Source organism: Centruroides vittatus, unplaced genomic scaffold, assembly GCF_030686945.1.
Source record: "Centruroides vittatus isolate TY-2023 unplaced genomic scaffold, ASM3068694v2 contig_595, whole genome shotgun sequence".
Taxonomy (NCBI): Eukaryota; Metazoa; Arthropoda; class Arachnida; order Scorpiones; family Buthidae; genus Centruroides; species Centruroides vittatus.
The window spans coordinates 579,193-604,284 of NW_027122359.1; the positions used below are offsets into that span (position 1 = coordinate 579,193).

Sequence of the window (25,092 nt, forward strand, 5' to 3'; positions counted from 1 at the left end):
ATGAATACATGGTCATCTACCAATAATGTCAATAATAAAAACAGTGATGTAATCGGTTATTACGAGCGTTTGTTTCTTTGAGAATACGGATTCGAATACAATTAAATACCTAAGAATTTTTTTAAAAATAGCCCGAACAGTTATGTTCAAACCGTTCTTCATCGACAGCCGATCTGGCTGTCGATTCCGCTCGGCCATCCGGCTGACAGCCTACCGCTGTGTGGTCCCGGGTTCGAATTCTGTCGGGTCGATAAATCCCCAGGAATTTTTCGGGGGTGGCCTGTCCGGATACGCCACCACCTGGCCGCCCCATTGTAGGTTTGGCCGAATATATAATGGGCCTTCGAAAAGAGGCCCTCTTAGTACCCACAGGGCGGAAAGAGTTAAAAAAAACAAACAAACAAACAAAAAAAACCCGTTCTTCACCATCGACCATTCTTTCGGGAACATGCAGAACTTATAAAAAATAAAATTAATGAATTATTTTTATTAATACATTAATTTTATTTTTAAATGTAAAAAGTGTATATAATAAATATATATTTAATAATTTTGTTGCCATAATTATTTATGATTTCGGTTGTATTTAGGCGATTATTTAATGTTCGTCATTTGGCATTGGTGAATCTGTTAGATGGATGCTGTCAGGTAAGCGTGGTTTGGATGTTTACGTTTGATATATTTTCATTTTAATATCTTAGCAACAAACGATAAACATTTCGAATGTTGCTTATAAACGATTAATATCATAAGGTGTGTTTTCTCGTCCCAAGTCCTTAAGTTACAGCTAATACATGCAATAGTTTTAAGAATAAAAATGTGTATTATTGTAATTACATTTTAGGTTAAATTTTACCTACAAGGATTATCATTTTATACTTTCTTTTATGAATAACAGTACAAGAAAAGTTGTGAATTTTATTTACAGGTTTGCCTTGGATAATGGGAACCTTGCTTAATTGGTGTTCTACTGTAGTTACAAAGTGTATGATATTCAGTATTATTTGGAAAAAAAATTAAAATTTTAAGACTCCAATTCAAAATAAAAGAGTTAAAATGTGTTAAATAGAATTTAAAAAGAAACAGAAGAAATGTTTGCTTTTGCGCTTTATTTTATCTATCTTTTCTCTGTTTAGATTCCTACTCAAAAACATTCAAATTTTTAAAATTTTTCTATTTTTGGCTGTACTATAGATTACCACCTATGAATTTTGGGACTTTGAGTATATATTTGAACTTGGGACCGAGATGAGTTGAACGATAAAACTACTTTTAAACCGGAGACAAAAAATAAGATAGTTATAATATTTACGATTTCTTGCCTTTCATAGTGCATTCCACGCCATTTCAGTTTTTTCCTGCACCTAGCAGTGACGGTCATCTCCTGGAGGGATAGATTAGGTTTGTTGGACAAGTCGCAATAGCGGCACGTAGTACTAGCTGACCGCAAACGATAGCGAGTGTGTCAGTGGCTGAGGGGAAATAGGCCCTGAGGTCGAGAAGTGTGAGGGTGTGCGAAAAGGACTTAACTCCAACTGCAGACGATCAGTGTGCTCGTGGATCAACATCTACTTCTGTTGAAGGTACATATGGCCGACTTGCCGGACTGCCTGTTAAACACGCGATAGGCTTAGCAGAGAGAGTGACGCGACTCCCAATCATCGTGCAATCACCTGAAAAATGTACGATAACTTTCTTATTTTTCATCTCCAGTCCAAAAGTAGGGTATCGTTGAACTCATCTCGGTCCCCTCAGTTCAGAAATATGCAGTAGAGCATCGATTATCCAACTTAATTGGGGACTGGGGTTAGTTGGATAACCGAAAAGTATGAAAAAATACATTATTAGTATAGTGTATTAGGCCTGGTTTAAATACTAGCCTCCCTTTCATGGTCGAGCCAGTGCTGCCAGCTAAAACATGCAAAAATTTAACAAAAATAATATGAAAGTAGCCAAGACATAACCAAATATTGTAGCGCTACATCACTAGCGGACATTTGAATTTGCCGACTAGAACGCGTCGGTTAATCGGGGGTCGGATAATCAATGCTCTACTGTACTCAATGTCCCAAAATTCCATAGGTGGTAATCTATAGTATTCCCCTATTTTTTTATTCTTTTTAAAATATTTTAATGTGTTTTATTAAATGATTATTGTGACATTAGTTAATTTCAAATTTAAATGAAGTTTTAAGGAATATTCTTTTAATCTATTATTAAAATACCTGAAAATTAGAATTTCTAAAATTGTTTAAAATACAATTATAAAAGTACAGAAAAATTTGTGGTGTTTTATAAAAAGTAGAAACATTGATATTTTAAAGAAATATATCTCTGAAATAGTTGAACATTTCTAAATAAATAAGAAAAAATTTGTTTTTTCTGATGTGAAAGAGAATAATTATAAGGTTTAGATATGCCAGACGAAAACAAGAATTTGAAGTAGTGGAAGAATATGCTAATTAATCAGTCAAGTAAAATATTTTCCAATGATATTAATATCACAAAACATTAATGGTAATAGTTTATTAGAATTGATACAAATAATAAATAACTTGAATACTGTATTTCTCAAGGCTTATCTTCAAAACTTTTTAAGAAAGTTGCAAAACTTGAAAAATTAATAATAAAAGATTTGCATACATTATATATTTTTGTCTGTTATTTGTACAAAATATTTTATATATATAATTATCTTTCATATTATAATTTTAGGAAAAAATGTTCTTGAGCAATTTTTCTTTAACATTTTTATTTTATTTTCAGAGAACTGTTGAAATATTAATTACTATGCAACATATTTAAAATGCTATTTGGTCAACTAGTTATTGGTCCTCCAGGATCAGGAAAAACTACATATTGTGATGCCATGTCTCAGTTTCTACAGTCCATGGGAAGAAAGGTGGCTATTATCAATATAGATCCAGCTAATGATGTTTTACCTTATAAACCAGTGGTGGATATTTCTGAACTGATAACAGTACAAGATGCAATGAATTACTGTAGTTTAGGACCTAACGGCGGGTTAATATATTGCATGGAATATCTAGAAAAGAATTTTGATTGGTTATTAAATGAAGTAAATAAGCTTTCTGATCATTATTTACTTTTTGATTGCCCTGGCCAGGTATTCTTTACTTTATGTACAATTTTTCTTTAAAATATTCAAAAGTTTATATTTTATTTTTTTCTTCTAGGTTGAATTATATACACATCATAATTCAGTAAAAAATATTGCAGCTAAACTACAGAAAGCAGATTTGAGACTGGTAGCAATGCATTTGGTTGATTCTCATTATTGTAGTGATCCAGCAAAATTTGTGGCTGTGCTTTTAACATCACTTTCAACAATGCTACAAGGTATTAAAAACTTATATTATTCTTTTCTCACATTGAGATGTTTGTGTTATCGATATAACATTTAAAATAATAATATTAACTCAGTATTGTTATATTAATGGAATAAAGCAATATTTCTTGTTTATTATAAAAGCAATTATTATTTGTCTTGAAATTATTAATATATAATTCACTTTTTATTAAAGAATATAAAATAATTCATTTTAAATACAATATAGTTTCAATTGTTTTAATAATATAACATGTCACCCATTTTTTAATTCATTCTAAACAGATTCAAACATGATTATTTATGATTAACAATATACTCCATGTGATTCAATTTATTAATAAAAACAAACTTAATAATCACAATTAAAATATTTATAATGGTTTTATGATTAAATGATGTCCTCTTAATTACTAATAAAAATAAGAAAAAATACATGTTATTTATAAAATTATAAAATACATTAGTTAAAATAATATTAACTAATATTTTGTTTTTAAAGTGGAACTACCTCATATCAATGTATTGTCCAAAGGAGATATAATAGAACAATATGGAAAATTGCATTATAATATTGATTATTACACAGAAGTTCTCGATCTATCTTATTTACTTGATAAATTAACAGTAAGTATATAATTTGTAATTCTAAACTTTGTAGTAATATTGTTTTAAATCATTAAATTATTTCAGCTGTTTGATAATTAATATAATTATATATATTAGATGATAATTAGTTATCAAAATTTAATTTGGCTATGTGTGTGTACATAATACATACACATATACAGTTAAATCAATTCATTATTGATCACTGAGGGAAGTGATCATTATGGATATGTTTGATCACATTTTCCTGGTCTCTTCAATCTTCCATAGAAACTAATGTAATTAAATGGATGATTGGATGGCTGAGTTGTAAAGAGGTCAAATCTACTGCTCTGGAGACCTGGGAATGAATCCACAATAGGATTGATTAAAAGGCCTTCTTAGTACCTACAGAGTAGAAAGTAAAATATATATATATATATATATATATATATATACATATACATATATACAAGGGGAGTCCGATATTAAAGGTACAGGAACAAGATTACACTAACATTTATAATTAAAAAGAATATTTTATACATTCCACAAAAACTACATACTTTTGTTTATTTCTTGACATAATCACTGTAAACATTGAGACATTTATCCCAGCATGACACTACTTTAAACATTTAAGTCTTAGGCTTTGGTCTGTATCTCTTATACAGTTCTTTTCTAGCTTTTATTAGTAAGTTGAATAGATACTTGGATGCCTATATGTCATTTAAATTTAAAAATACTGATCATTTTTAGTCTATTTTTTCTGAATGATCTTTAAAATAATATATACTTTTCTGTATATTTCAGATTAGATGAGATAAATTTGGTTATTTTGATATGTTTTTAGTCATTTTGTTTCCTTTAGTCTTTACCTAAAGACTTTATTGTACTGTATTATTGTATTGAAAATGCTTTATTGTACATTATCATATTAATGCCTTCTGACTAAAATGTGGCAATGTTGTATGTGATTTTCAGTGTAAAAGTGTCAATGAATGTTGATTAACTCCTGTCTGGATAAGCTATTTTTATAACACAAACGGATAAAGTGGATCCAGTAATTCTTTGGCGTGATATACATTTTCTTTTATGTTATTGTTATTTTGAGTCATATTATTAGTACAAAACATGTTTTTTTTATCAGTTTTTTTAATTACATTATGCCAATAAATTTTATTTGAACTTATTTTTACATGTACGGCATATGTCTTTACTGAACGTTGACTGCATAAAGTATTGTTGCATACATCAAAATGTTGTTTTTGCATTTGAGACTTGTTCGTAGATCATATGAAGCATCGTTTTTCCTTTTGTGGTTCTTTTCCACTAGAAGAGTGTATTGGAGCTAACCTTGTCTTTCTTACATCACTCTGATCTTGTACAGTATTTTATCATCAAATCTAACACTGTGAAAGATTTTTGAATGATCAGTGGTCTGTAGTAGCTCTGAAAATGGGAGAATAGTAAAGAGAACTTCATAACTTCTGTTATTGAGTTTCAGACATCTTTCAGTAAAGTCCAAAAATGGTTGGATTTGTATTATCTCAGATAGTTTTCATTGTTAGTCCTAGATAATGGTTACTATATACTCCATATAGATTCTTGGTTTGTAAACCAAACAATTTGAAGAAGTATATCAGAAGTTACAAATAAGTGAAAACTGTCAAGTATATTGAGAACTTTTTTCCACATTGAAGGATGACTAGTCAATATGTGTAAAGCATTTCTTATTATACAGCATTATGTAACTGAGATTTTGTTTTTGCCGAGTTGGAATGGAAGACCATGTGGGTCTACCATTCCATCCAAATCTTGATCATCCTTTTCAAATTCAAAAGCAATTATATTGTCTGAAACTTCTGATAAATTTAATTCGTGTCAGACTCCTCATAACTTTCCTTTTCAACATTGTCAAATACAGTCGGTTCATCATCACTGAGGCTATGTCTAATTTCCTAAAGTTCTTAATCAGACAAAACATAATGTTAAGACATTTTAACAATTGAGGTAGATGTTATCTCAATCAAAATACGTTTAAACTTACTTATTGCAAATATTTACATAATATTGCAGTAAGTAACTTAAAACTCTAGTAACTCACTAAAAGCAAGAATTAACACCCTAAAACAACAACAATCAGAGTCTGCAGAATGCATTTTGCTTGTCTCAACAAGAAAAATATACATCTGATACAGTGATAGACTCACATTATTCATTTGAAGATATATTTATTTAAATTTATATTATTTTTGGTCAGCGTACACAAAATGCATTATTATTCTAGAATAAAGTTTTGTAAACATAAATTGTCAAATATATAAAAGCAGCAAGTAGTAATCTTAAATAAAAAAGAAATATGAAAAAACTAATATGTTGAAAAGAGTCTGACAGACTCACTTTATCTGGATAAGGGTTCATCTGTAAGAGAAATCAAACTGTAAGAAGACAGCTTTTGCAGAAAAGAATCCATACTTTTCTACTTGGACCATGCTAAATAATAATCTCTCTGAGAAAGAAAAAATTTAGACAGTTGGGTAAAAAGATGAAAAAAAGGAAGTGATTGCATATTTCAGTTTTGAAAAGTGAAAATAAAAATATTTTATATAATAAAGTACATATATGAATACAGCAGAGCGTCGTTTATCCGAAAGCTGGTCAACCGAAACGTCGGTTGACACAGCTTTCCAGAGTTTGAACCACAGTTGACACAACACAGCTTTCCAGACTGTGTTGTGCTGAATCAAACATTTTTGATACTAGATTAACTTCTAAAGTATAATTTTTTTGTTTTTATATTTTTCAATATATTTATCGTATTTTACGGACTATAAGATGCGCTTTTTTCTTCAAAAAATTGCCTCCAAAATTCAGGTGCGTCTTATAGGCATTTAAACAAAAAAAATTGCTTAAAAATTAAGGTGCATCTTATAGTCCGTAGCGTCTTATAGTTCGTAAAATACGGTATATATTTTTGCTTACAAAATAAAGAAATAATTTTTAATGATACAATAGCCTCAATTATTATTATAAAAATTTTCATTAGGCTTAAAATCGACGAAAATTCAACATGAAGCGACACTCAACGGAGAAAAATTTCAACATCGGATACGTTAACATATTTTTTCATACACAATCGGTTATCCGAAAAAGTCAGTTATTCAAACAACCCCAGTCCCCAATTGATTCAGATAAACGATGCTCTACTGTATAAATATAATAGATTATTCAATAGAACATTGTATTTTACATATATGCAAGAATAAATTTAAGTATTATACCTACAGACCACCTGCTATAAAAATATTTTGCTTTCTGTTAGGCTACATCTCAATTAGCATATAAGAGACGAAGTATTAATTTAGCGAAAGTATTTTAACGAAGTAATTAATAAATTACTTCGTTAAAATTAATATTAGGACCTGATTCTAAAACACCGCCGTCTTGGACAGGGGATGACGAGGCAAAAAAACTGCCGATGAGTCAATTGAAGTCGGATTAAATAAACAATTGTTACACAAGGTGTAAGACAAAACTTAACCTTCCAACCCCTTGATTGTTGGTTATGAGTAATAACCCTCCTAACATTCTTGTAAAGGTAATACATTCTACGAAACGTTCGATTTGTGTCAAGTTAAGACAAATTATCATTAGTCACAAATTGAACTTATAACCCCTTACAGAACCTGATGTATTAGTCAGCTTCCATTAAATCGGATATAAAAAAGGGGCTGAATGCAGTCCTCAAGGCAGATATCAACGGCAGATACAGGACCTGTCCTGCCATATTCCTCAAAGGCCTGACTCCGCCAGACCCTCCGACAGTCCACCTTTGACTCAGCTCAATCAGCAGGTGTCTACTGACTCACTGCATACTCTAGGAGCTAGGAATGTCAAGAAGTATTAATTTAGACTGAGCGGTTCTTGAAACTCTCTCTCCTAGTTTAAGTTAGACTAATAGTTTTGATACATTAGACTAGTAGACCAGAACAGTAACGCTCCGACATTCTCGTGTCGACTAGAATTGTCGGTTTTACCATATTTACCATTTGAATTGCATCTGTAGCTGTATTTTAGAATTGTATTGTATTATCTGTTTATTAAATATGTGTTGTTGTGATAAGCCTGTCTTATCACAACAACACCTTGTCAACTCACCCATGTCTTCCCCACTCCACAATTTGCCCTCCTACAGCCATTCTCTGACAAGAGCCGCTGATAAGTGAGGTCTAGCCCACAGCTAACCCCCGGTTCTCACAGTAAGATTTTCTAGTCTCGTGTTGTTGAACTTTCAAAGTATACTATTTACACATTGACATGAAATGTTTGAGTAGTAGTGGACTTTTTATGTGAAAACAAAATGGTGAATTTACAAGGGCTAGTTAAGCATGTTATCAAAAAATATAGTTTTAAAAAAATAAAATATTCAAATATGCAATATGAAGTGCAAAGATTAATCTTCAGTAACTATAAAATCAAGTGATTAATTTTAAATATCATTATTTTTGAAGATATTTATAATTGTTAATTTGTGCCATATTATTTTAAATTATAAACTATTCTTTTTATGATTATTTTTAATTAAAATGTTTTAATATATAGATTAAATAATTGTAAACAACATACATAGCTAATAGTGTTTATAAAGAATTCTTATAAATTATAAACAATGCAAAGGATATTTCAAAGTTAGTCTCTTCACAAACACCAGAAAATCCAGCAAAAATGTAATGTTTAGTAAAATAAATAAATGTTTTAAACAACTAAGATAAATGCTACGTTTTTTCAGGATTTTCTGATGTTTGTGAAGAGATATCTCATTCCGTTATTTAGGGTAATTGCTTATTGCAAAGTGATTTGAAGTATCAAAATTGGATAGGCAATCAGGTACAGAATCCATAATACATATGTATAAATACAATAGAATTTGCTTATTTGTAATTTTATTCTGGGTTATATTTATCATTATCTTTAGATAAATATAATATTTTTAATTCTATGAAAAACCAACTGGTTGCAAAATAATAACATTAATGAATTCACTTTTTAAATTCCAGCAACATAAATTTATTTTGAACAGATGTTTTTGGCCATGTTTAACAGCTTGTTTTGGGCAGTTCTTTCCTCTCAAGATCAAACTAGTATTCATTATATATACATATAGATCATAAAATCAAATGCTGTATTCCTGACATTGAATTTAACATCTTACTTTATCACATTTGGGATTACAGTAATGCATTAAAATTCACATAAAATTAAATAGCCATCTCAAGATCAATATATTTTTTTCCAGTATTACAAATATATTTAAAATACCATTTGAATTTCATTCAGAATTTAACAATTTAACTCCTTTTATTCCAAAAATTCAAATTAAATAACAGGCTTTACTCTAGAACAATGGTATTCAAACATTTTAACAGTGCAACTCCAAGGTAATTTTCCGCAATCCCATTTGGGGTCGCGATCCATAGATTGAATACCACTGCTCTAGAATGTTAAAAAATAATTATTTTAAATATTTTTGAGTTTTTTTCTCTTTAAAATCTAGAATAGTGAAGATTTTTCCACATGTATGTATAATGAATTCATTCATTGTCTGATGAACAATGATGGTGATGACTCTCCAGGAAAACCAGTTTCAAACTACTCATAACAAATTTAGTTAGTTTATTTATGTTATGTTTGCAAATATATTTAGTTTACAAAGGAGTGTTACTACTATAGAATCGAGCTGTTTCTTCCCAGAGGAGCTTGAGAAAGGAGTGGAAGTTGACCTGAACTAGCAGCCGGGATATTAATTTTCAGAGGCATTACAATCCTAACTGTTGATTATGACATACCAGGTGCATCTATTGTTACTTTTCTGTGACATGTGACCAATCTTTGAGAAGGGAAATTTTTCTCATTTTCCCTAACTTCTAATGAAGTCTTGGATTCCTCTCAATTTCTGTTGAGCTCCTCAATACTCTCATATTTCAACAGTACCACTGATGATCTCTTTCCTCAACCCTTCCACTGTAGATTACTTTTCCTGAATCAGTAACTTTCTTTTTCTCCTCTGACTTTACTTCCTATTTAATTTACATGGTCCGACTAAAACAAGAGTCAGAAAGCCTGATATGTGATGGGATATCATATGTTTTAATTGTGATTAAGAGCAAAATGGATACAAATACACTTTTCCTTGGAAGGATTAATGATAATGATTATCTGTTATTGCCCTCCAATAAACTGCTTCAATCCACTCTTTGTTTTTCATCTTTAGGATTAATTTCGTTTAACAGATCAAAATTAAAAAAAAAAAATCAAAACAATTAAATCATTTGACTCTGACAAGAATTGAAATATGATATTTTAATAAGAGAATGAAAAATTTGTTAATATACTCTGTCACAACTAAGCTGATAGTGATGCGGATGACATGACATCACAAAAATCACTATGATAAGTGAATTATCAAAGAAACCAATATACTTACACACAATGTAGTTCCATCAAAAAATTCATTTACAGCAGTCCTTACATTATGAAATTATTTACAATAAGCCATATAGAACGTGTTATAGACATTCAAAACAAGCTTTCTTTTACCATTTACTTTTCCTGTGCTTGGTAAACAATACTTTGCTCTCAGAAATGTTGAACAGAACCAAATTTCCACTTTTAGATAAAATATACATTTCTTTTTAGACTATACATACAAATGAGTCCAAAATCCTTCTGTCCTTTCACATGCTTGTAGAGGCAATAACGAATCTACGGCAGAACTGACCTTCCTTTTTAGGCTATATGTCCGCCATCAAATGTAAATAAGTTAAAAACTCCTCTAGTGGTGGCAAACATAATTATAAAATTAATAATTACATTAAACAATGTCAGGATGAATTCACATTCAGATAAAATTTTATCTGATTGAGAATTTGTCCTGGCATTTTTTAATGTAAATTTCCACTCCCTCCTGATTTGAGTTTTTATTACTGTGTACTTGTTTTTAGTTTTGTATGTTAGTTTTAAAATAACCAAAGTATTATTATGTTGCCTATTGTGAATAATTTCATAATGTAAGGGCTCCTGCAAATGAAAATTTTGATGGAACTATATTGTGTGTAAGTATACTGTCATTCTTGAGTAGTTTACCTATCACAGTGATTTTCGTGACATATTGTAGTCTATGTCACTATCAGCTTAGTTAAGACAGAGCAGTGATTCTCAATCACTACAAATACACTTCAATACCACTAAAAACCTCGTGGCACTTTATTTTTGAAGTGCAAATACCGATACATAAGCAACGTCAGATAAGTAGTTCAATCAGTTCTACCTTTGTAGGGTGCGTTTGGAAATTGTAACTGGTGTTACCAGTAACTGCAGATAGTTACCAAGGCATTTAGAAAACGTGACCTAAATAAATAACCAACTGCATTTAAAAATCACTGTTATGATGTCACCGGTTGTCCTGCAGTACTTACCGAAGTAACCGTGTGTGCTTCAAATTTTTAAATTATTAAAAATGTACCATGACAAAAAATCACTGTTGAGAATCACTGAGACAGAGTATAGCTGAAAAATTTAAAACCATAAAAATAGAACAAACAAAATAATAGGATAGTATTAAAAGTCAACATAAATCTTAAATGCAAACTTAAACATCTTAAAAATAATTATTCTAAATGTTTATTTGATTACAGTTATTTTAAATTTCTTCATTCTGAATGCATTGCATAGTTTATGTAAAAATTATTATGACGTTTCTGAAAGCTTTTGTTTTTGCTTACTTAAAAATTAATTAATTAATTATGATTAGATTGGTAATTGTCTGAAATTAGATTATGTATCTTTCTTTTCCTTCAATGTTCCAAATGTTTTCTTTTTTATTATCTCTACACAAGTCTTTTCAAAAAGCATTTTTAAGATTTGTATCTCATCTTTAAGTCATTGAATAAGCTTGAAATTTTATTATTATTATTGTCTAAAGAACATTTATTTGATAACTAATTTATAAGAATCAAAAGTAATTTTAAAAAGTTTTACTTATAGAATAATGTACATTTTTCTCTTATTAATAATTCATTTGATGATAAATTTAGATTAAATTCTGTTATTTAAATTAGAAAATTATGATTAGATGAAAGATTATATAGTACAGGTATCCCTCATACAACACTGTTTTGCTCTAACACGGTTTGGGAAATCCTCCGTACCAAATTTCACAATTTGTAAGTGTAAATGCCGTTATTCTAATTTTTTTTTATTCAAGCAAACATGCATGTTGTCTCAAATTTTCCCACAGATTTTAGAATATTGAAATTTTCAGTTTGTTTTGTGCCTTTCATCAGGTTTATTTTAATGTAAACTGACAGTACAATTTTTTTTTCCTTGTCCTGGTTTTCCTATCAACTGGGTATCATTGTCATTGTTTTCAGATTTTAGTCTTTAAGATTGTCACTGCATTTTGCTTCAATGGATTAATCTTTGTATTTAGTAAGGATTATTTATTATATCTACAGTTTTACAAATTTATTACACCTACAAATTTCTACAAATTTATTATATCTACAGTTTAAAAAAGTTTAATAGCACTTATCCAAAAATGTTTATTTTTAGATAAGTGCTATTAAACTTTTTTAAACTGTGGGTAAGCAATCATTCTTAAAATGATGAAAGAAATATGTCAGTATTTCGGTATTCATACACAAATCCTTGAGAAAAGTCACTCAGTACTTGACTGAACAAACGTGACTCTCTAGAACAAATTTTCGATTAAAATCACGAAAGTGTTGCTGATACTTCCGATCAAGATCGACAAAAAAGCCGAGATGACGACGATACTTTGTAAAAAGAAATGCCCTCGTTTAACTAAAATTAATATTACTGCCATAATACAATAATTTTAATTGTGATCGTTAATTAATTATTGATTGGAAATAAATTATCAATTGCTTTAATAAACATATTTCTCTTAGTAATGAAAAAGAATAGTATACTTTTGCTAACTTCTGGAATGTAACCCTATGTTTTTCATTAGTCGTTTGTTTTGTGTATCATGAATTTGCATAAAACAGCACTTTTACAGAATGTAACTACTGTGTTATATGAGGAATACCCATAATTATCTACAGTTAATGTAAGCATAAAAATATTTTTGAAGTAAAGATTAAAATTTTATTACAGTTTTTGTTATAAATATAGTAAATACTGTTTGCTGAATTATTTTAACTAAATTTTCAAATTTAGGATCATCCATTTTTAAAGAAATTTAAGAAATTAAATGAAGCTTTGGTTGGTGTCATAGAAGATTACAGTTTAGTATCTTTTATTCCTCTAAATATTAAGGTAAGTGTTAATATAAATATTTTAATAAAGATCTGAAGATTTTTATCTAAAAAGTCAAATACTTTATTAATTTAGTTAGATTATTAGAAAAAATAAAAATGAACAGAAATTGCTGATAAGAACCACGATAAAATTATTATAGTTTGGCTTTTACTTTTAATTAAATTATATTTAGTTTATTAAGAAATTCTATAACATTTGTAGATAATTTTCTTTATTAACGAGATTTAATGATAAATCCAGCAACGAGTCGTTAACTTTCTCAGCAACATTTGATGGTGCCATCTGTTATCATATTTTATTAAAAAACCTTATATTTTAAATTATTATAAAATGGCAGAAAGCTTAATTTTGAAGGCAGAGATGGGTTTTATAAAAAAAATTGTAAATGCTAATAACAAGTAAAATCATCAGCAAGTTTTACCTCACTCAAGATATGACACAACTCCCTTTATCTCCCCATGCCACCAAAATTTAACAGCATCAATCTCCCTAATAAGCAAATTTCCCTGCAAAATTTCAGGAGTTTTCAACAAAAAGCCCAGTAGTTATTAAGCTTGAAAGTGGAAGAACAAAATTTCCTCCTCACACACACACTACATCCATACACACAGAAATTACCCTCAAATTTTTTTCATTTCTCAAATGTTTCAAGGTGTCCTGAATCCAAAAATATAAAAATCTTGGGAGATCATCTTTTGATCAATCGCCATACTTTTTCTCTGTTTTATATAACAGCCAGGAAAGTAAAAACGATCTATAAATGATCTAGAGTTATAAAGTTTAATAAACTAGTAATAACCAAAATGATTAATTACTGTTGTCCAATTATTTAGTAGAAAATTATAGTAATAATAACAATATTAATGTAATTATATATATATAATTATACATTATTGCAGTATATTTGGTTAATTATATTAATATAAATTTAAGTAACTTGCAAATAATAATTACTATAATTTTACATTGAACATATGAGAATATAGATTGAATTTCATAAATCTGAGAAGTTTGGGTTCTGACAGGTGCTGCAGTTGCAGATTTTCCAAATCGGTGAAGCTTAGAGTAAAAATGGTAAAGTAATGCTGTACTGTACTGTACTATGCTGTATTAGTGATACTAAAACAACTTACATAGACAAACCTACTCTAGCACAAGTTTATTGTACTGTGACATAAAAATAAGTACAGGAGAAAAGGCAAAGAAAATAAGATTTCATATGATCAAAAAAGAAAAATAAAAGAAAAATGGCTGTAACCTGTGATAACAAAAGTAGACCTTGGCAGATATCATTTTTATTCTTCATTGTAAGATCAATTTCTAAGCCATTATATTGAATAGCTGCAAATAATTTTGGATATTTTGACACTCAGAACTGGATAATTTCAAATTTTCATATTGATAGTTTTTCACTGCACTGCTGGTCAAATGGAAATTGTGCAACGAATGCTCACCAGATTCAAATCGTAGTCCCAAACCACCAAAGCAGCCAAAGTAATGAATTCTGGATTAATACGATTCAACTTGTATTCTTAGAAAGAATGTGATGCATTGATTAATACTGTAGATAGACTATCTATTGGAAACATGAATTAGAGAGATTTAATTAATAATAATTATAATGACTATAATACAAGAAATTAGTCATAACATTGAAATTGAAAAATCAAATTAATTATTATATTATATTCATATTAAGACATTATTATTTGCTTTTCTATTGCCTATTAATTTAACTTTTTTTTTTTTTTGAAATAATCTTTATTGAGAGAGAAATAAAAACAAGATATCTATATCAGAACAAAAATAATTCTCAGATAATGTATGTTTAAATAATGTATGAGAACAAGTACAAACTAAAACCTGATAAATACTCAAATTCTAAACCATCTATATTATATTTGCAGACTGTATCCAGGCTAAATTATGTATTTATTTAAGCATACCGGTACAATCATGATGCGGGGAGAAATCACACAAAAGCATACAACATATTTGTTAACACAAAACATGAATACACATAACTTACAAATAAAAACAGAAACATAAATTCAAATTTAAACCTAAAAGTGGGAGAACTATCCAAAAGAAAAAAAACTACGCTATATCTTACATAGAAAGTGAAAAAGAGAGAATCAAATTAGTCTCTTATCCACAAATCGGATAGTCTCCTAAATATCCAAAGCTAACTACTGGTTAAATAACCTGCAAACTACTCTTTAGGATGTAATTAACATAAAATCACCAACAACTTTTACACTATGAATCTAAAAGAGAAAAATAAACAATATTACCACAAAGCTAACATCATAAAATAAACATTTCAATCATTTTGGGCTGGCTAAATTTTTAATAAATTATCATAAAACTTGTGCTAAAGCCTGTGTTTTATGAATAACTCAATGACTAGAATGATTAAAATTTAGTTTAATAATTTAGTAATATTATTCTAGACATTTATAAATTTTTTATTGAATTAATTATGTCCATTAAGTTATTTATGGTAGCACTACTTTTAGAACTTTTATATCAACAATGATTAAATTATTAAATATTTTTGACAAGTAATACCTTGATATCTCTGGCTTCTTGACATTTTTAAAACTCAAAATTTACAATTTATTAGTTTGTCTAATTTTGATTTCCCAAATTGTGTTTTTTTTTTTAATTTTAATGAGAAGTAGTTAATTAAAGAAACTCATTTTGTTACATTATTTGTTAAAAATAATGTTTGAACATAACAATACCCTGTGGTTCAAACTCTCTGTATCGAAAAATATTTTTTAGTACCCATTGTGATATGTAAATTGAATAATCTTGGTCTTATATATCTTTCTTCAAAGTGCAATCATGAAAAAGTTTGAAAATCTTGCTAGGGAAAGTAGGAAATAGGATGTCAAGGATTGCTTTTAACAGAGTACAGACAAAAGTGACACGACCTTTTGAATTGGTCCTGCCTGGTGTTGTATTTGTAAACAGGTGGGGAAACAAAAGGAGCACTGTCTTTGTTTATTGGACTTGCATGAGGTGGGGCAATGTGTTTGCCACATGTTAGCTTGCTAGAAAAAAATGTAAACAAGTGATGGACGTTATGGTGAGCTTGTTTCATCAGGAAAACAGCTGACGTTTTGGAAAGCTTCCAATGAAAGGAAGAATCGTGATTGGTCGGAAGTTGTTGTCCAAAAACTCTTTAAATAGTAAGATGAGCAAGAGGAAAGGAGAGAAGGGTGAGAGACCAAGTATGTGGTAGTCTCTGACACTTTGGAAACTTGCAGGGTGTAGAGAGAGTTCCCTCCTCTTAGAAATTCCTCTGGGAAGGGTTAGTGTAGAGACAGGAGGGCCTACTCGGCCTACTTTTGACGCAGTTGAGCCAACTTCCAAGTGACTAGGCCTCTCTAAAGTTGTGTAGTTCTGGGTAACTAATTTGTTATGTAAGACACCACCTGGTTATCTCGTAAATATTATGTTTTCAAACTTGTACATTCTCCCTATTGTAAATAAACTGTAAATAGTATATAATGTAAGTGTGGAGGTGTGCTTTTATCAAACCTGAATCAACTATTGGATCGTGATACACACGGAAGCCAACTCAACAAGACGGAGTTTGGGGAAGAACTTCACTAGAACTGTACTACTTGCAACATCTGTTTTTTTTTGTTTCGTAGGTGTTGCTTATATGTTCTGATGTATTTGGTTGTGTGGTTTAGTGATATTTGTCACAAAATTTTAATGTAATCTTATGAGACTATTCTTCAAAGTTCATTAGAGTAGGTCTACTTTTGATTATTTTCAATGTTTTTTTGTTTGTATACAGCAATATTTGAATATAAAATGAACAGTATCATTACAATACTTTTGTGGCTGCTGGGAGGTGGACGCACCTCCTTTTCTCGGCTCACAGGTCCGTGAGATCTGCCCACGTCAAGATGGCGGTTCAGATGGGCGTTCTGCGTGAGTGGAGGAAGTGGATGGGTTCGACGGTAGAGCGGCGACAGTATTTGAATAACTGACATTACAACTGATAATAACAACAACAATGATTTATTAATGCTAACTCTACTGTTACAATAGGGGCGAGCAACTGTCGCCTAAGTTCAGATCCGCGGAGGGAGAGTTTACATATATTTGGGTCATACCTCGTGATCCGGGTCAGTCTTTCCTCTAGGTCAAGTATTCCTTTATTCGCCGTCGGGTTTCCTCAGGACTTCGGCGCACACAGACAGTCTAAGTGACACTACATAACCGGCCCCTTTTTTCCTCTCTCATTGCCCTTTTATCGTCTCAGTCACATTTCTCGGTTTCACCGACCAGCATTATTCGAATGTTGTTCCTCGTGATTCATGTTTTCTTCGTGGGAACCAAGCAATAAAAGATTTTATTATTAGCGTGTTGGTTCCGGTGGGTTCGAATTTTTACACTTTCATTGATGTATATTTCATATTAAAGAAAATACAGCTTATATACAATTTCTAATAGGTACAAACAAAACTTATTTCTTGTATTACTGTTTACGAACATTTTAATGATTTCATTAAGGTTTCCAAATGAGTTGTTGAATTATTATCAGGCAGTTATAAGGTTTATAATAGCATAATAATAAATTGATCAGTTTGTTTGGAAACTTTAATGTATCAGGTTGGCTGCAGTTTATAAGATTTCATTATGTTTTTGTTAGTAATTGGAGTTTTTAATGCTTAATATCAAGCTAAGAACATGGATTGATAGGTAAATAATTGTTTGGTACTATTTTAATGTCATTTGGGGTTATTTGGACAGATCAAGAATGAGAATTTTTCTTTTAAGCTTTAATTGAAAATTCTTATCCAAATCTGATATCCAAATATTTTCAATATTTGAATCATTTTCAAGAACTTGTTAGATTCTGATAATGAATTGTGACTATATATTCATAATTTCAATTTATTACAAAAATTATAGTCGTTTATTTATTTTACAATTGTATTGATAAATGTTTAATTTTTAAAATTAAACCTTTATCAATAGTCTCATAAAACTTTATGCATATCTTTTCATCTTTGTTTTATTATTATTTATTAACTGTATTCACTTTATAAAATATAAAGAAAGCAAAATTAAGATAATTATATAGTTTTAAATTATGATCAAATTAAATGAAACAATCATAATAATAAGTTCTTGATAAACTAGTATGTTATTCATTATTAACGAAGTCAGGTTTTTCAAATTGTATACTACTGATAAGAAATCAAGAAGTTTTAAACAAGTGAAAATTTTGTAAATTGTATCAGAAGTTGACAATTCCTTTTGTACTTCCATATATTATGATTCCAATTGGTCTATCAATTAAGATTACTAATCAAACTTAAACTAAACGAATATGCAGTAGTAACTTTGAATCTGCATTCCATTACATCAAGGAATGCCTTGATTGATTCTCCATAGAATGTTTGAAATAGACTAAATATTTGACATTAATACTGAAAAAAATTACAGAAGTTGTATAAATAACCTAAATAAACAAAAAATATATTACCTCTACAATATTTTCCTTGATATACATAAGGCAGAAAAATTGCTACTGTGATTTCAGGCTAATCATTGTAATAGCCCTGAAACAGAGACAAATCCCTTTGTCTCCTCCATGGACAGTATAAACTTTTTACATTTGTATTGCACTTTATAGTAAACAGAACATAAAATCTATGAAAATGATAAATACTAACCCTGTATATATGAAATTAATTTATCGTACCTAATTTAAATGAAGTTCTTTCTTTATGTGCATGATGAAATTTGTGAATGTTAATATTTATTTTGCAAATTTACTGTAAGGTATAATTTATATTGTGAATAAAATGAATAATACTGATTAAACCTCTAATTCAGCATTCATGGTAACTCCCATGATCTGGTATGTTTTGAATCTGCTGCCACTAATTTGTGCATGTGTTGTGTCTATTAATTTGATTGAAAGAAAATTAATTAATAACATGACAAAGTACCAGAAGCTAGCTAAATTACAACAGCAGTTGAAGAAAGTCATTAATAACACTGCTAAGACTTATCCCAACATAGAAAATCCACTTTTCTGCACTTAGTTTTCCTCTGTATACATGTACTTGTGACCCTACCAGTGGTGTAGCGTGGGTGTCAGCCGCCCTTTCTCCCCCCTAAATAAAATACGTGGAATTTCTACAAGTCAGTACAGACGGTGTTGTCAGTCACTACAATGAGCAAGATGTCATTATTATACATTCATTTAAAGAAAGGGGATTCCCCAGTTTCGTCACAGAATAAGTAATGAAAAATTCCGTGCTCATTTCAATCTGTCCGAATCGTAGGTGCGACAAAAATATGAAATGAAATGGTTCAAATTTTTACAAGATGATATTATTATTTATTGTGAAAAAATGCCACCCCCTAAAAGTGCTGCCCAGGGCGGGCTGCCCCTGCCACCCGCACTACGCTACGCCACTGGACCCTACATACCATGAAGGCACTGCCGATATTGAAGGCACTGCCGATATTGAAGACACTGCTTACTATGAAGATTGCGATGACTTTTGATGGAATCTGAGTTACAGTACTACAGGTATTTTCAGTTTTGGATTTTATATTATATGAAACATTATTTGTAAACATTAATAGTTATGTTATTTCCTATTGTAAATTTGATTCTATCTTTGGTAACACTGATATGTATGAGGAATAAGCATATGGTTATGTACAGTACAGTACATACATAATTTTCTTAAGAATCTTAAAGTCAGTTTTTGAATCCAGCAGTGGATAGATTCAGGTTGCCAGATTAAGGAGGTTCAATCTGCATTGAGATTAAGATAATAAATTATAGATAAAAAAATTTTTTTTTAAAGTTTGTATATATATTTCACTTGATTCAGTTTTTGTATATATATATATAAATGTGAAATTTGTATTACAATTTTTATTTAATAATGAATTATGTTTTTATAATTTTAACATGCCCTGAATAAGGTTAATAAATTTTTTGGTTAAAGTATTCCTAGGTAACCCCTGTCAGCATGCTTCCTGTAGTCTCGATGAAGGAGGTTTTCGGAGGAAAAAAGTAGAGGGCGTCTTTATCAACTATGCTTAATTATTATGCAAATTAATGTATCATGTATTCATTCTTATGAATGTGATTATATGCAAGTGATAGTATTTCATTTTGTGGAGATTTTGTAATTGGCGCTAGTTTTTTTGAGTAATTTCAAATTGTTTTGGATTCTATCTTTATATAAAGGTATAAACATTATTTTTTAGCTAAATTTATTGCATTTGTTACATTAATTAACAGTAATTGTATTAATAGTTATAAACAATGTCTTTAGAAGAATATAATAATGATGTCTTTTGGACAAAATGTAATTCGAGGAAATTTTTTCCCTGATGGAAAATGATTTCGAAGAATTCGGTTTGGATAAAAATGTATCTTCGGATGTGAAGTTTGCTGTTTGGAACATTTGTTACATATGCCTACAACTCATTGAAGACATATGTAATAAATGTTCTAAACATCACAAACTAATTTATAGACCAGACAGGAACTCTGTTATGGTATGCTGTAATTGTTGCAAAAAGAACTTTTCCACATTTGACGGCACATTTAAAGGAAAGTTTGGGTGCATCTCTTGGGCAGACATACTATCATTCATGTAACATTTAATTTTTTTGGAATGTACGTTAACTACTGCTGATTTGGCTGTCAGTATTTGTAAAAGAACAGCTACAGACTGGGCCAACTTCCTAAGGTTAGTAATGATGATTTCTTTACATAATATGATGTCGTTAAAAATCGGTGGACCAAACAAAACAGTAGAGATTGACGAAACAGTAATTGCCAAATGAAAGTATGAAAAAGGAAGAAAACTAAAGGGTACTAGATGGGTTGTTGGTGGGATCTATTGAGAAGATGACTCTTGTTTTGTGTGTCAGGTAAATGACAGAAGTGAAGTTACATTAAACTGGATAATATCGAAATTTGTTAATTCCGGTAGTGTCGTGGTAATGGATGAGTGGAAAGGATATAATAATATAGATGATTTAGAAGGAATAGACATAGAACATAGAACTGTCAACCATTCCGAAAACTTCATAAATCCAATAACTGACGAAAATACACAGAAAATAGAACAATTATGGGGTACATTAAAAAACAGAATTTACCAATCCCTTATACTGCCGAATTATCAGACTCATACCTCTATTCGTTTATGTACAAAAAGTATGTTAAATGGCATTTGAAAACACCTGGAGAACATTTTAAGATATTTACAAAACATATTAGTTGGATATAATATATCCAACTAATTTTGCAAGACCCTGGATATATCATATATCCAGGGTCTTGCAAAATACCAAAATGGACCGAACCAGACACTGTACCTGTTGTTCCAGAATCTTTTAAAAACAAGAATGATGGCAAAAAAAAGGAAAAAATGAAAGCAAAGGAAAGCAAAGAAAAATTTCATTCTAATTAAAACAAAAATGGTAATATTTGCTAATCACTTGTGTATAATTGCGCAGTCGCATAATCGTAGACAAGATGGTGACCAGAAGCAATGTGATAGGGGTTACCTAGGTATAATTTAACCAATTTTTTAATTAAAATAGAAATAATCTCAAATCAAAAAATGAAATAAATATACAATAATTTAAAATAACTTTATTGTTTTAAATTATGGAAAAACATTGTTAATTCATTCTGATATTATAGATAATTATTATCATAAATTAAAATTGAGTGAAATTTATATTTTCCCCCATCATTTTGTATTATAATATGAATTATATGGTAATTTCAATATAAAAAATTTGATACACAATGCATTGTACTGTATTAAGGGTAAATTACTTTATAAAACTAGTAAACAAGAGGTTTATTTAACAAGAAAAGAAAATGTAACAATAAGAGGAAATAAAGAATATGTAAATAATAAATTTGTAAATACAGTAGAATTCCGAAGTAATACTCAAACTGGAATTATTAATTGACTTACAGACCACCTTACACAGTTTTTCTATTTTCTTTTCTGTGGATTTAAGCCTGAAGCAGGCCCTGAACAGAGCTGATAATGTTTGCTTAGATTAGAATTTTGGAGTACAATAAATGTTATGCATTTGGAAAAGTGTCCAAGGTTGTTAGTAAGTTAACAGTAGAATTCACTTATTGTAATCATGTTGGCATTTGCCTTTACTGATAACAGAATAATAATAGTGAAAATTCTTATTTTATTGATTCCATACACAAAAAGGATTCACAGCCAGTCACAACTAGATAAACTTCATTTAAAAAAAAACAGCTACAAAAACCAAAATAACCAGCAGAAAAAGGTGAAAGAACTAATGCTTTTGCTCATTCACCACAAGCAAAAATGTTAGCTCTTTCACCTTTTTCTGCTGGTTATTTTGGTTTTGGTAGCTGTTTTTTATTTAAAAACATCCATTAAAACAATTAAAAAATATATATAACTTGTGAAAGTGATGAGTCGTGGTAATAATTACTTTTTGGGAACGTCTTTCGCATTATGGAAATTTTAATAAATATATCACATTTAATTCGTAAGAAAAATTTACATAATATTTTAAAACTTATATTCAATTAAAATCAGAATATCCACATAAAATTTCTTTATAGAAGTTTACTATTTTGGAATAATATCAACAAAACTGTTGAAAAGTTTCATAAATTTTTAAGAGATGTTGTATAAATTTTTAAATGTATTAATTAATAATAGTTTAATATAAATTATTAAATATATTAGCTAACTTTTACATATTAATAATTTATGTATTTAAATTATAACATAGTATAAATTGTGATAATATACATTAAATACAGAAATGAAAGATTTTTTTCACATTAGCAAAAATACTTAAGTGAACCTTTATTTATATATAATATGACTTAAAGTATACTTTATTCTCTTCTACTGAACTATTAATGTACATTTTGTTAATTTTTTGCTTGATTTATGGATATTTCTAGAAACAAACTTTCCAATATCTCAAAAATTTTAACTTTCTATCAGTGTTTTAATAATTAAATATGTTTATGCAGACGTAAAGAAAAAGATGCAGACAGTCTACTAGATTTTATTCTTAAAACACAAGATTATTTGTTTGATAAAATTTAGTTGATTTTTAAATATATTTTTTATAAAAATGAATAACTTTTAACTTTATAAAGCGTTTACATTAATTTCTTGTAGTGTTTAACATAAAAGCATCAACATGTTTACAAAATTTCATTTTACGTGAATCTAAAAGATTGAATTTTTCTCCTCCATTGAAAAATGCACATTGTGTTATTTACTTATGAATTTTTAACGTAAATGGATCGAAAAATATTGAAAATTTGAGTGTTTATGCTTCCAGGAAAAAAAAAGTATGATGCGACTACTCCAAGCTGCCGATAAAGCTAACGGATACGTTTTCGGACAGAATGAAGAAAGGAACATCCAAAAATTACTTTCTTGTGCCATGGGTGCAGATTTAGATTATTCCAAACTTTCAGTGATCCCGGAAGTCGACGAAAAGCAAATGGACACTCGGTGAAATTGTTGTTATTTAATAAATATGTATATTTTTTAATTTGTCAATTCATTTTTCAATAAAATATATTTATATTGTTTAGAAAAAATTTTTGGAGTTTATTTTATTTGATTTAATTACATTGTGATGAAAAAAATATAATTATTGATAAGTTTGGGATGCTCAAAAGTTAGTTAATTAATATATAATTTTAATATTTATTTAAGAACAGTTAAAGCAAATTTGGAACGGCTGTTTGTTGTATAAATATATATTTTAGTTAAAATTTTAACGTTACATTTCATATAAAATTTAAGTATTATATGTTTAATAATCCAAAGCTCAGCTTTAATAGATAGATCCATAGTTTGCTTAGAAACATTCACTCTCTTTGCTATTGAGAAATACTGGATATTTTATTTATCATCCTTATTTTCTGAAAAGAATAAGTCATTTATGTCTATATTCACAACCGAGACCAAGAGTTAGAAGATAATCAAATGTTCATGTACTAAAAGTAAAGCAAACAGTTAACTTCTAACTCAAACTCTTGATCCTCATGTGTTAATACTGTCATTAGAGTATATTTGAGAATAGCAAAATTAAAATTACAGCACTCTGGATTTTGATAAAAATGAAATATTTTATTTAGATGAAACATACTTTTTGTTTTCTGAAATTGAGACTTTATTTGGTAAATTTTTTAGACTAAAAAATGCAAAAGTTTTATGTAATATTCATTATTGATTATCTAATCTAACAGAACTTGTACCATACAAATTGCTATCCTCACTTAGAGAACTTTTATATATACATATATCTCTACATTTATACTTTTTATATCAAATTATAAGTCAACTTTAATAAAAAAATTTATAACTAAACCTCAAACTATTATATAAATTTGCAAAAATTAATATAATTATCAACATCGGTCTTACAAAAGAAATAAGCTTAAACGGAATTAACTTAAATATTTCATTTTTGCCATTTTGACGGGATCGAGGAAATAAGCCGTTTCAATCATTTTTTAAACCGGAAAGCGTAGTTAAAAATATTTTTAGTGTCAATGTTTTTTAAATAATTTATCGGGGAATGAAGTTATTGTCAACTTTTACGATACCGAGTCATATCCGTCCACATAAAATTTTTAGTATTTGAGTTATTGTTCATTAAAGTTAGCATCTATAAAACTGAATTATTATTTTATGTTTTAAGTAGAAATATTTTTATTTTTGCTAGAATAATAAATTTATTAATTTATTTATATAAAC

General features: G+C 29.0%; 1 protein-coding gene across 2 annotated transcripts; it reads left to right on the forward strand.

The window, feature by feature from the left end:
• Positions 1-546: 546 nt before the first annotated feature.
• LOC136979166 (GPN-loop GTPase 2) lies at positions 547-23,927 on the forward strand. Of its 2 annotated transcripts, XM_067275092.1 has the most exons (7): positions 547-657; positions 2,395-2,474; positions 2,767-3,127; positions 3,198-3,360; positions 3,852-3,976; positions 13,181-13,279; positions 23,663-23,927. In XM_067275092.1, exons 3-7 carry the CDS (start codon positions 2,807-2,809, stop codon positions 23,840-23,842), a joined length of 888 nt encoding a protein of 295 aa, XP_067131193.1. In that variant the 5' UTR covers positions 547-657; positions 2,395-2,474; positions 2,767-2,806; the 3' UTR covers positions 23,843-23,927. The 2 variants fall into 2 exon arrangements, with proteins under 2 accessions (XP_067131193.1, XP_067131192.1); XM_067275091.1 differs by lacking the exon at positions 547-657 and having other exon boundaries at positions 2,375-2,474.
• The last annotated feature ends 1,165 nt before the right edge of the window (positions 23,928-25,092 follow it).

What these genes read in the sequence shown, in the direction of transcription:
- LOC136979166 (XM_067275092.1), top strand. Translation starts at nt 2,807, where the DNA reads ATGCTATTTGGTCAACTAGTTATTGGTCCTCCAGGATCAGGAAAAACT. An exon ending in ATTTACTTGATAAATTAACA is followed by an intron (nt 3,977 to 13,180) that starts GTAAGTATATAA and finishes TTTCAAATTTAG; the next exon opens with GATCATCCATTTTTAAAGAA. An exon ending in TTATTCCTCTAAATATTAAG is followed by an intron (nt 13,280 to 23,662) that starts GTAAGTGTTAAT and finishes TTATGCTTCCAG; the next exon opens with GAAAAAAAAAGTATGATGCG.